General features: G+C 40.6%; 1 protein-coding gene across 3 annotated transcripts in view; it reads right to left on the reverse strand.

The window, feature by feature from the left end:
• The window catches only part of LOC141790987 (alpha-2-macroglobulin-like), a 41,208-nt gene extending 27,943 nt beyond the window's left edge, over positions 1-13,265 (reverse strand). The window contains exons 1-11 of one of the 3 annotated variants that reach the window (XM_074671164.1): positions 13,069-13,265; positions 12,831-12,933; positions 12,516-12,696; positions 10,440-10,593; positions 7,713-7,765; positions 7,493-7,513; positions 7,218-7,383; positions 7,058-7,142; positions 4,812-4,896; positions 3,841-3,894; positions 1,090-1,207 (exon numbers count right to left, since the gene is read on the reverse strand). In XM_074671164.1, coding sequence (XP_074527265.1) covers positions 1,090-1,207; positions 3,841-3,894; positions 4,812-4,896; positions 7,058-7,142; positions 7,218-7,383; positions 7,493-7,513; positions 7,713-7,765; positions 10,440-10,593; positions 12,516-12,696; positions 12,831-12,916 — 1,003 coding nt within the window. In that variant the 5' untranslated portion in view covers positions 12,917-12,933; positions 13,069-13,265. Of the gene's footprint in view, positions 1-1,089; positions 1,208-3,840; positions 3,895-4,811; positions 4,897-7,057; positions 7,143-7,217; positions 7,384-7,492; positions 7,514-7,712; positions 7,766-10,439; positions 10,594-12,515; positions 12,697-12,830; positions 12,981-13,068 lie in introns of all 3 variants that reach the window. The other 2 variants (XM_074671162.1, XM_074671163.1) reach the window with 2 other exon arrangements.
• Positions 13,266-13,684: the final 419 nt, after the last annotated feature.

Consider the following 13,684-nt stretch of genomic DNA (forward strand, 5'->3'; position numbering starts at 1 on the left):
AGCATCATGCTGTGGGGATGGGGATCAAAGGAATGTCCTCGAGTGGCTCAGCCAGAGCCCAGACTTGAATCCGATTGAACATCTCCAGAAAGATCTGAATAGATCCACAGCTGCCAAGTGTTGGGCATATGCTGTAAATTCTTATGATTAATTGGTGTCTTAGTTTTTTGTTTTTAACAAAGTTGCAAAAAATTAGAGGTAGACCGATATATCGGCCGGCCGATATATCGGGCCGATATTTGGACATTTGTCTCTATCGGCCATCGGCCGTATTTTCTTTTAAAAAGTTTTGATCCGTTGTATAAAATGACGCAATTTTTGATCAGGCACAAAAAAGATGAGCACCTCAAACTTGTGGAACCACTTGGATACATTACATACTTTTGTTCAAATTATATTAATAAGTTTAAATTTCTTTTTTGACATTTTAAGAAGAGTGTGAATGTTTACTACTGCTTGTTACATTGTGTGTTTACTCAGACAAAATATTTCATTGTTTTGAAAGCTGAATAAATGTTCAGAGGACTGGACACGACTTTTTGTAATAGATTTCTTTTAGTTGCTCAGAAATTGCTGCGTTTCACAAAAATGTGATAAATATGTATTTATTTAACAATCGGCCTGAATATCAAATTGGAAAAATCAGCTATGCATATCGGCATCGGCTGCCCAAATTTGGAAAGCATCGGCATCAGCCCCCAAAAAACCCATATCGGTCGACCTCTACAAAAAATCAAATAAAATCTTTTTTCATGTTGTCATTATGGGGTTTAATGTGTGGAGCCTTACAGAAAACAATGAATTCATTCCATTTTAGAAAGAGGCTTTAACATAACAAAATGTGTTAACATTAAAAAGTGTGAATACTTTGCTGATGCACTGTGGTTGGTCGTTTGAGCTCAGAGTAAATTGGTGACAATTCTAATCCCTTTGACACAAAGTGCAGATGACTTTTGTCTCTTGAACTTAGCTGTCTTTAAGTCTTTTTCAGTAAAATGTAACATTCAGCATGCTGTGGTGGTATTAATTACCATCATGACAAGAGCAAGGAGACGATCTTATGGATGAGAATATGACATTGACACTTGCCTGTTCCTGCCTCCTCCACAGTGGCTGTCAGCATCAGAGAGTCATACAGCATGTCCTGATCAGCTTTTGTAAAAGTAGACATCTTGGTGACAAAAGTTGCACAGCCAGTGTTATCCATCTGGAAAGTCAAAATGAACTAGATAAATTCCATGTCTGTATAATTTCTTTCATTTTTGTTCACATTCATGTTTCATGTTTTGTTTTGTTTTTTTATCTTTTTTTCTCCCTTGTCTGCATTATCTTTTCTGCTGAGCACTGTGTCATATGACAGTGTTGAAAAGACCAATGCATTTTTTTTCTAGCAGTCCGAGAGATGTGAATATGATTAACTGCTATAGTGACCATCACCAGCCCTCCCTGTAGGCTACTCCATCATTCTAAACTTTATTTAACCCTTGATGTGAGCTGAAGGGGAGAGCCGTGCCACACCACAGTGCGAAAGAAGGGGAAATAATGACAGGCAGGACGAGACAAGACAAACAGAAGGGAGGACAAACGTCTACTGTTGTTGATTTGAGATAGCAGTTCAAGTGCTGGGCTAATTCAGGTCAATACAGGAAGTAAAGGCTGTACGAAACCAGGGACACCAGAAATGTGGGGTCTTGATAGTGTGGGGAGTGTGGGCCTACGTGGACAGGAGATGAAGTGGCATGCATCACAGGATGTGAGAAGATGTGTAATAGTACCCGACTCAGCATGCTCTGACGGGATCTATCATATCTCTTAGTTAGTCTCAACAGAAGCTTGAGTATCTGCATGCGTGTGAGGTGGTCACCGAATGTCCAAGTAAGTAAAACACAGCCACAGGCGCCCCATGGGCAACCAGGGCACCCGGGCCCCCCCACACAGTCCCCAAACTGCCAGGCCCAGGGACAACCCCAGGACCCAAGGGGGCACAAACCTGCCTCCCCGCCGATACCAAAGACAGCACCCAGGGCCCAGAGCAGCAGCCCCCCTGCAGATAGCACCCACCCTCCCCAACCACCCGTCCGCCCAGCCCCAAGCCACCCCCACACCCAGCACCCAGCCACCCCCATGGGCCGGAGGCCCCAAGCCACCCATGAGCCAGTTCCCCCAGGACTAGACCCCTCCCCAGAGGAGAAGCCCCGAACCACAGCCAGGCCAGGTGGGGTAAGATGTGGGCATGTAGCGATGAATAAGAGGTCACTGCCCGTCCCCCAGAAAACCTGAGGCCATGAGAGGCCTTGGAGACCGCTGCCCAAGCAACAGGAGAGGCCCCCGGCAACCTGCACAGGACAGCACCCCACAGGGGGCCCGCCATGCCGAGGCCCCCAGCGAGAAACAGGCTGAAGGATCGCGCACCTCAGCCCACCAAGGGATAGATGACCCAGCGGGGCCCACCCGCCCCCCCAGAACCCTTCCTGTCTGTCCTGCCCCCGTTTGGTCACACATGCTACCTGATTGTTCCTCCCCATCTGTTTCCCATCACCCTCATTACCTCTTGTATTTAACCTTATTTCTCTCATTGTCTTGTTGCCAATTCGTTGTACCTCACAGTGTTCCTTCCAGCCTTCTTTCCTTAGTCTTAGTCTTGCCATGCTTTTAAATCCTTCCTGTTCTTTAACCTTTCCTTTTGCCTCACGTTTATTGGACACCTCTGTCTAATTCTATTTTTTTACTAATCTCTGCCTGAACTTGATTAAACCTTTTCGCTTTCTGTGAACTCTGCTGTGTGTTTGCATCTGTGTCTGAAAATTTTCAACTGTATACCTACCAAGGCTATAATAGTTAACTTAAACAAAACTAAAAATGAAAACTAAAATTTATAATACATTGCAGTTAACTCAAACTAAAAAAAACTGGAAAAGAAAAGAAAAACGATAAGTTTACGTCCAAGTTGCTAATTATCTAAGCTCATATTATATTGTTTTGATATCATTTATGTTTAAACTGTTTTTATTTTATTTATGTTAACAGCATTTTTGTCATATAATTTATGTTTATATTTTTTATATTAAGTTTATATTATTTTCATGTGTTTAAGGCAGCAGCCAACAGTTCAGTATCAGCATTGACTGAGCAGTCAGCACTATGTTGGACTGGAAAATAAACAGTATTACAAAATATTTACTCTGACCTTTTTCAATCCTGCACCTGGTTAATAAGATATGAAAAAACTAAAACTAAACTAAAACTAAACTAAAACTAAGCCTTGTTGCAAAAATCAAAACTAAATAAAAACTAGAATGCCCGCTCGAAAACTAATTAAAACTAAACTTAATGGAAAAAAAAATTCACAACAAACTAAACTAAACTATAATGACAAACCCAAAACCATTATAACCTTGGTACCTGCCAAAACTCCCCCTGGCTCTGTATGAAAAACATCATAACTGGACACAGCAGTTCAAATATTTAAACAAGAGGCCAAGGGTAAAAACGCAGGATGTTTTCCTAAAAATACACAACATTTCAGAGAAGGCAATTCTCCTCGAGTGTTGCAATCTGTTGCACCCTTTGCCCACAGCGTAGGTGTGAAGCGTACACACAGAGTTATAGAGAGTTCAATGGCCCATGTGTCAGTTTTTTTTGTATTTCTTCCAACATGGAGAAACCAGAAGTCTCATTTGTCAGAGAAGACAAAACCCCATCTATGACAGGAATTAATTGTCTGAATTAAACTAAGAAATTTGAAATAAATTACATTTTCATTAATTGTCATAGTTATCAATATTGACTGGTAAGGAAATATAATTGAGAAAGTATTTCTGTCTGTATTTCCAGGCGTACCTGTCTTATCTCCCTGGATGATGGGGGAGGGGCCTCAGTGGTCAGGTTATCCACCTAAAAGTCAAAAAGGTCCAGTCAGAGAAAATGTATCAGACCAAAGATCTGGAACAACAAAATGTGTGGGTGCACACGCACACACACGCACACACACACACACACACACACACGCACACACACACACACACACACACACACACACACACACACACACACACACACACACACACACACACACACACACACACACACACACACACACACACACACGCGTTCCAGTGTATGTGTGTGTATAGTGTTTAGCAAATGTATTGGACCACCTCCCAGTGATAGACTAAAAGGTGTTTGCTAGCACTGCCCTGTGTTTCCATCCGGGTTAATCCAGCAGTTCGTGCAAGCTCTTTAATCAAAATGATATCTTTATTTCCAGATATCTTCCTTTTTGTTACCCATGAATTCTCAATTGTACTATTTAAAAATAATAACTAAAAATTATAAATGATTAAATAAATAAATGAAGAATGAAAAAGAAAGAAAAAGAACAGAAAAAATGTGAGCATGGGTTTATATTTTGGTTGTCAAATTCCAGTCTTTCACTTCCGTTCCTGATCATACAAAATGTGCTTTGGTGGTTCGTTATTCTCGATTACTACAGGCTTCTCCGAGGATTCCAGTTTCCTGGCCTAAATTTGGGAATAGTAATGTGAAAATATTTAAAATTCCTCACTCTAGTTTCAAGTATTCAACACGTAGAAAACTCACTGAGAAAGAAAGAGTCCAAATGTGAGCATTTCATGAGGCTGGACGTTTTCTTGTTTTCATGACAGGTGGTTCAATAGATTTGTTAAGCACTGAGTATTTACACATATATTTGATAACATTTACATCACCTAACCTTTAGGTAGTAAGAAACATTCATATTGGAAAAGTAAAATGTTATATTATCATTACAGAGTTACAGATTATAGACATACCTGGGTAATAATTAAGCCCATGCGCTTTAAAGGTCGGTACAACTCAAATCTCACAGTGCCCGGCACAGGCTGTCCATATGTATACCTACATGGACAAAGAAAAGAAATGTTATTTATACAGGTCTTTTTAATGACTAAACTTTGACTTCATTTCAATTTAACCCAATTAAAACAAATGTTTTCCCTCTGAGGACAAAGGGTTTGTAGCAGCTTGTAAAGAAACCAAACTTTATAGAGGGATTATTTGCTTATCAACAATGGCGGATGTGCCCGCAACTTGGGTGCAGAAGCACTGCGGAGTATAATGGTTTGTCAACTGACGTGGAGGAGTTAACCACCAAAAAAACATGTTTTTTAACTTAATATCATCACTTTGACGGATGGTTAATGGCTCCCAGGTTTGTGAAATAGCAGTGAGTGGACAGAAGAGATCAGCAAGTGGACAGACGTTTTTAGAGGAGAAATCCGGCGTGTACCCAGAGAGCAATTTAAACACACGACTGTCACTCCATGCTCATGACTGCATTATCCGTGGACACTTATCAGACTGTGACCCAGTTCACAATAAAAGAACCAGAAAACTATGTCCAGAGAACTATAACGAATCAGAATATTGATGGTTGAGTATTTCAGGGTTAATAGATAGTTAATGTTGTTTGCTTGCTTGCTGTCAAACCTGGTTAGCTGAGGTTGGATGAAGAAGACACAATTAATTACACACACCCAGACGTCGCTGGCGTATCAGTGTAAAGTGTGACTCTGTTACCAGTGACTGTAGACCGTTAATCACATAAACTGTAAGAAAAATGGATGTGCTCTTGCTTGGCTAGAAGTGAGGTCTCCACAAAAACTGCTCCCCCTGGTGGCTGGCTGCGTTATAGGTTAGAAAATCTGGCTCTCCAGTCAGATGAGCTGTGGTCAAACTGTAAAAAATTAATACACATTGTAGAAATGTTTCTTATGTCCGATTGTTGTGGTGATTTGAAGATATTATTTGGCTGTCTTGAATTCAAATTCTCTTTTATTTCTGAAAGTTTTGTTTTCATTAGTTATACGAGGTTGAAAACAAGGCTTTACGTAACGTTGAACAATGATTGACAGCTGCCGTTCTCCAAGAATCCCTTACAGTCTCTACTGCGCAGACTCTGGCTGCACAACTGCTTCAGTGGTGGCGCCTGTAACAGGGGTATTTATGCTTCAAAACCATAGACTGTAAAAAAAAATGGACGAAGCGTCGCTGACGTCACCCGTGCGTTCTGAGCATAGAACCATACAATGGTAAATGGCAGAGCAACACTGTCCACTCTCTATACAGTTTATGGTTTATCACTGCTACCGTCGACTGAAAGTCACTCACAAGTTAGCATGGTCGCTATTATCTCCAAAAGCCAGTTGTGCTATAGCGATCAAAACTTAATAGACGCTGCCTCTGTTGTATAGTATCGTTTCTAATAACTGACCACAGAGAACAACCGCACATTTTGATGCTTCTAACAGGTTGAATTTAGCGTATAAAAAACGCTAACTCATCTGAATGACTGGAGCTAAGGGGCACTTAACACCACAATGGTTTTAAAAGTTTTGTTGCGTTTCAGCCTCGTGCTCACGGGGAAACGGCGTTTTAGCTGACCTAAAATGCAAACTTTTGAAAATGGCCTCCAGAGTGGGATTTTTCTGAAACGCTCCTGACACCGTTGCCGTGTAAACAGTAAGCGTCACTCTCCACCTCGCGCTCGCATATTCAACAGGACAACAGTACCATTGTTACGATCGTCGCAAACTACCATGTTGTGCTTGTGCTGCTCAACCTGCTGAATCTGCTGACTGTCTTTATACAAAATGTGCATCTGTTACTCCACTTTTTACCTTAGTATTCCATCAGAATACTAGTATACACCAGATGACCGGCTCAACTCTACTTTGGAGAAGATCCCCCAAAGCGGTTTCTGGACAAGACAGTTATAGCACCACCTACAGGTCTGGCATGCTCACTACAGCTATTTTAGTCAATTGGCGCTTCCGTGTAAATGCAGATTTTTTCACTGCGTTTTAGCGTTTTCAGATGAAACGTTGTCGTGTAAACGGGGCCTAAATGCTGTTTATGCGGTCGACATGCATGCGACTGATACAAAGAAATAAAAAAGAATAAATATCTCTGTTTCACACCTTTTATCTTACATTAGATAAAAGGTGAGTTTTAAGTTTGTTGTATCATTCATAAAAGTGAGGACTGTGCTTTGACTTACTTTGCACATATTTGAGCTCTGATGTCTTCTTGCCCAATGCTAACTTCATCAGGGGTCTTGATTTTTACTTCAAATCTTGGCAAAACTGCAGAGAAACTTTGATGAATTAGCACTGCTGCTTTGTTACAAATGCAACACAAATGAAAAAGTTTTAACTCACCATATTTCTCCACCTTAAAACTATGTTCAAGTTTCTGTCCACCAATCTGCACGATGATTTTGTACGTTCCTTCACGGGCCTCAGAGTTCAGTGAGTAAGAAAGCTGCACTATTTTGCCATTGGAGCTTTGCTTTAGCCACTGTCCGACTCTGTTGTTTGCAGAATCCTGTGTTTTTCACATACATTGGGGATTAATGTGAATCCTCTGTTGCTTGAAAGCTTCAACTGATTACCAACCTGAATTTTCACCAAAAAAAAGGTGTGTGTGGTCTTACCTCAATTTCAATGACATTGTACTGTAGAAAAAGGAAAAAAAGAGACAAAAGTTAAAGAAAGTTCAGTTTTTCTGTCATATTATCTTGTTTAATGAAATCTCAAACACAGCTGTGATGATGCTTATCTTTTGAACAGCTGGCACAGATTGTGTTGTGGGTTTTCCAGCAGATCTTAATAAGATTTTAAAAAAGAGAAGGGAAAGGCTGGTCAAATACTCACTGACTGATTGGCAGGTCTGAGCTTGCTGTCGAGTGATATGACTCTGAAATGTACTGAGAAATTAACAAAAAGTTACTTGTACCTTTTAAATTTATCTAATCCAAAAAAAAAAAAAGCTGGATTTCAGATGCTCATAATTTAAATAATTACTGCAGTCAGATTTCAATTGATGTGGTTGCATATTTAAGAATACCTATCATGAACAAACTCTCCTATCCTGCCAGAAAGAGCTGCTGCCTGGGGCACATCAGGAGGCAAACTTGGCGTTGACAAATGAGGCCAACACTAGGGTGCGAAATAAACTTCAGTTCACTTCACACCTCAGTTAGAGCACATATCAGATGGTCTATTTCTACAGCTGACGAAAGCATGCACGCCTCACTGGCTTTATACACTGGTTTCTAAAGAGGTGTTTCAAAGACAAACTGATATTTGCTATTTTGGAAATGATGACTCAAGTTAAAGATGGATCAAGCTGCAGGCTAGCCAAGAGCTTGGGTCGGGATAGACTTTAGCCTTCTAGCAAACATGAAAGAGGACTGACCTGTCTGTCAGGTCGGCTGTGCCCCAAATTTAAAAATGGACAAAACTCTTATCCCTTGTATAACCTAAAGGATGTGTTCAGGAAATACAGCCCTAGTGTAGGCAGTCTCCACAGAAATAAGAAATAGAAACAAAACTATTTTCAATCCAGGCTGTAAATATATTTGTTTTTGCTTTAAAGATGAATATTTTAATTTGGGCTTCAGAGGGGATTACTTAACTTTTTGAGCCAGCCTGAAGTGGACACACTGCACGCCTAGAGCGGCATTAATTCAACATACCAGTTAGAGCTGGATCAGGTCTGAACCAGCTCTTAGTTTTGCTGCTATAGGTTTAGACTGCCAGGGGGAAACTGACACTCAGGGCTCCTGTTTCCCTCTCTATCTGTCAGTCTAACTTCTAGTCTTGGGTTAGGTTAGGGTTAGGGTTAGGGTTAGGGTTAGGGTTAGGGTTAGGGTTAGGGTTAGGGTAACCCTAACCCTAACCCATGTCCTGTTACAGTGACTGACCATTGTAATGGTAATTTTATTGTCTTTGTTTTCACTGCTTGAGATGCCCCATATCCTGCTTCCTTGAGACACCCCATCTCCTGATTCTTCAATAAGCATCCAGACCCTTTTGTCTTCTGTCTAGACTTCTAACACCTTCAGCCCAAATTCTAGGCCTCTGATCTCAATGTGATTTCCTGAAGCAGACAGAGGGGTGTGAACAGTACCTTTTGGGGCGTTTCTCTCAAGCATAAATGTTGAGCTCGAACTAGGTTCGGGGTCTTTTCTTCACTTTGACCGCTCGCGTGTTGACTGACCTTTTTCTTTGCAAAGGAAAATAAAACCTTGCTGGCTGGCAGAAGTCTCTATTTCATTCTTCACCAGAAACAGGAAAATTGCCACAACACCATACACCTCTCTGGGAGCTCTGAGTTTGTCTCAAAGGTTCCTCTGGATCAGTGATGTGGACGGCCTGCCCATAGTTTCACCTTAACCATCGCCACAACGCTGAACTTTAAACTGTATGTGTGTGTGTGTGTGTGTGTGTGTGTGTGTGTGTGTGTGTGTGTGTGTGTGTGTCTCCCTCTCCCTTTCCTTCTGTCATCATTCCCCCTTCTCCTTCTCTCTACACCCCCCTACCCCCGGTCCTCTATCTGTCTCTTTTTAACCCCATCCCAGTCTCCCCAGATATCTGTCTAATAAGTGTCTGGTTCTGTCTGAGGTTTCTGCCTGTTAAAGGGAAGTTTTTCTCTCCATTGAAACTTGCTAAATGCTGCAAAGTACTGTGTTCATGGTGGGTTAAGATGAGATCAGACTCCTTATCTTGTCTTGATGCCTCTTAATGTTTCCAGAAAGTGTCTTGAGATCATGTTTGTTATGATTTGGTGATAGATAAATAAAGACTGATTGATTGATTGAATTTTCAGCAACAGAGGTTGCAACTTTACCTTAAGCACCGTTTTCACCAAGCAGTCTGGTTTACATCAGTACGGTTTGGTACGGGTTGATTCGGCTAAGACTGGTCCTGTTTTTTGTTTCCACAGCCAACTGTGCCCCTTTGTGGTAGGGGGCGTGTAGGCAGGATGCCAACAGCATCAGTTACATAATACCGTGACGCCATAGCAGCTCGACAGTGTACCAAGCTAATAAATCCGACAAAGAAGAAACACGCGACACAGTAAACAAAGGGCAACAATGGGAAACATCCGACAATTCATCTTCTTTGTGATTTCCATGTGGCTCTTTGTTACAAAGCACAATCAAGTTTTGTTTCAGAGAGGGCTATGAAGTGCAGTGTTGTAGCTACACCTTCTTCTGGGATTAGATTGGTTTAGTTTGGCACCCCAACAGAAGGGTGCCAAAAAGTGGGGAGGCTTGTCTCGGTTATTTGGGGATCTGTCCCAGGATTAGTCTGTGGAAACACCACAAAATGCGCGCCATACCGAAACGAACCGAACTGAACCACTTGGTGGAAACGGTGCTTTACACTTACATTAACACAATGTGTATAAAGTAACACACATCATGGAAACCCATCAGGAAAAATCTATCCAATTATTGAAATCTATAATTAAAAACAAAATAGCAGCTATTTTCGTTACCCCCAACTAATATTCAAAAGAAGGTGATTGGTGATAAAACATGAAAAACAGCTCATGTCTTGGTGCCATAGTGTGGATAAACTAATAAAAGTTACCTGTTTGTCCAGGGAGGTAGATGGGTTTATCGGTTTGGATGAATGTGCGGGGTGCGTAGGTTTTGATGATGACTTTTCTGACTTCTTTTGAGTAAAATGTTTGTCCCCGCACCTCCACCTCCAACCTCCAAACTTCATTCTGCACCAGAGGAGGCTGAGAGAGAAAGATAGTTTTCAAGCAATCTGAGAAATGATCATCACTCAGTCAAAGACCTCTTGTAAAAACTGTTCCAATAAAAAACATCATTTTATTATTATATCATGCTGTTTCTTCTTACATTAAAGATGCTGTGAGGAGGATCTGTTTTAATTAGACTGCCACTACCTTCTGGCCTGGAGTCTCACACACACTGTCAGAAATTACTTTTAGCAAGGCGTGTGTTTGTTTTAGAATTAAATGGAGATAAGATGAAAACAATTTTTTTTTTTGTCCAAGGCAACTTTTTTCTGGATACAACGCACTGAGGTTAAGTATTTATCAGTACAGTTACATAGAGATAATGTTTGAAATGTGACATCAAGCAAACGTTAAAGTAGCCTGCTATATATATGTATATATGTATATGTGTAGCACTGCTAGCAGCCCCGTGCTCCAAGGTATCTGCAGGCTAACGTTACAAGTAAACTTTCTCAGTTTGTAAGTAGTTTAGTAGCTGTTTATATTTAGCACAGCTGGCAGCTATATAGAGTTATACAGCCTGAGCTAAAGGCTAATTAGCCGTATAACTCTCCTGTTTATCTTTCTTCTGCTCTTCTGTCCTTTTTCTGTCTGACAGTTAGGCTCCTGTGTCCACCATCACAACAAAATCAATCACAGCAATCATTTTCAGCAGATAAAAACACAGATCTCTCTTCTCATTACTAAACTTCATCAACCGGCGTGGTGTTGTCATAGAGACCTAGAGGTGCCGTAAATCATTCCAGTTCTGCTCGACCCGATTGGGAAGCAAAGAAGAAGCATTTTAAAATAACCTGTAACCTGAATTACTGGCACTGAAGGGCAATGGGAATAAATATTCAAAAAGCGCAAAATACATTTCAGAGGCACTAACACATTTAACAAACCACAAATACATTTCACAGAACATAAATAGATTTAAAAGAACAAAAATATATATTTCAAAAAACACAAGTGCATTTCACATGCTGCAAATAAGAATCATGGATCACAAATTAAATTTCACTGATCACAAAATAATTCTCACCAATCACCAAAAAAGTTTCAAGCACCCACCATTCATTTTCTGAAATTTATTTTTTGCTTTTGAAATATTTATTCCCCTTTGCCCTTCAGGGCCACCATACATTTAACCAAGGGAGACTTTGGCAAGATCCCTTAGGAACTCCTCACAGCCCCTTAAAATAAGAAGATCACATTTTTTTTAAACTATCAGGTGTGTATGATAACATAAAACAATACCAACAATAACTACCTACTGCTGACATTTTTTCATGTTTAAAAACCAACTTCACGTGTTTTGGCAATGTGTAAAAATGAACAAGTACTGGGATGAAGTGTGGAAAGCAATGAAAGCAATCTTGGGTTATGTAATTCCTAAGACATGTGAAGTGTTGTATTTGGGAAACTTAACACAAGAAATTCTTCAAAACAAAGAGATACCTGGCTGGAATATTACTTGTGGCATGTAAGAAAGCCATAACAAGAAAATGGTATAAGGAGGACCCTCCCACTCTGAATAACTGGATGGACATTGTAGAGAATTTACATGACATGGGGATCTTTACACACAATTTGAGACTTCAACAATCTATTTGTCAAAAGAAATGGAAAAAGTGGATGGACTTTAAAACCCACCCGAAAGACTGAGGAGAACTGACTATTTCCAAGGAGGCTATATGAACTTTTGTTAACTGACACCAAGTTGTAAGATAATGTTTTTTTTCCTGTAACCTCATAAAAAAGCGAATAAAATATAAGTATTAAAAAAAAAAAACTTCACTTACCTGAACTGGCCTGTGTTAAACATTATTTTTAAGTTACAATTTACAGGCTCTGAATTAAAGGATGTTATACATATGGTATATTCAGAAAATAAACAAAATTAGTCAGCTGACCTGAAACTTAATGCAGGTGTGAAATGCAAGACTGGAGGTTTCCTCCATCAGGGTCATGTTTTGGTTTTGGGACCTTAAAATGACGGTCGTGACCAGAGTCTCGTTGGGCTTCATGAGACTTGCACACAAAGATGTTTCAGCTCCGGCCTCGATGACTGCAGGAATAGCTACCATGTACTGCCTACACACAGGTAGAAATACACACAGTGAATGTCTTGAAAAGTATTACAACAAGGAGTTCTGACACTCTAAAGAACTTTTTTCAAGAATCATCTGAATATCGTGCTAGTTTTTGGATATTTTCGGTGAACTCACGGCCCTGCGACAGCTTGATCCACACACGTCCAACTCAGGTAAACACACAGTGTCCATGTCCACATCAGAACCCCCGGACGGTCCATGGCTGAATGTTATGAGTCTACTCAACAGCCCGGATAAATTAGACTCTGCCAAATATCAATACACCTTTCACCCATGTCACACACAAACACCCACACATCGTTTCTGGGTAGCCTTTGAGTCAGACGGTTACCGTAAAGACAAAAATAAATACCTTTATTTACTGCGTAAGTCCAGGACACGGTGCTCAGCACATCGTTTCCAACCCCCCGACCAACCACAGCACTTGTAAATAGTTGTTTATGACCCCTAATAACTGCCTGAGGAGGACTTGAAATGATGGGACGACGAATTCTCACTGGGGCATGTATTCAGCCGTAACCAAGTGAACATACAGCGTGTCGTGGCAGGCATCCAACATGAAGTAAAAATCATTGCTGCGCTCTGTCGGCGCAAACAAGTAACAACACCTGTTGCGGGTCCCAAGAATATAGACTTCAAATAATATGAATCCTGCGAAACACAGCTAAAACTCAGGTGGGAGGAAGACACAGAAAGCTGGAGGGAGCCTTATCAAACAACATTACGGGATTTAGCGACATGCCTGACAGACAACACTCGGGTGTACAAACCCTTTTTTTTTTTTTTTACCGTGAGAAGCAGACAGGCAGCCGAGCATAGCCTGCTCCTGAGGCGGGAAAAATACCGTTACTATGTAATTGTCAATAACTTCGCAAATATTCTAAACAACTTCCGAAATTGGACAGAAAACAATTTAAATTTCATCTCAGTGTTCCGAGGATTAACATTTGTGAAGTCCAAACAAAATA

This window comes from Halichoeres trimaculatus, unplaced genomic scaffold, assembly GCF_033239565.1.
Source record: "Halichoeres trimaculatus isolate MK-OKI-2021-1 unplaced genomic scaffold, fHalTri1.1 fHalTri1_scaffold_5, whole genome shotgun sequence".
Classification (NCBI taxonomy): domain Eukaryota; kingdom Metazoa; phylum Chordata; class Actinopteri; order Labriformes; family Labridae; genus Halichoeres; species Halichoeres trimaculatus.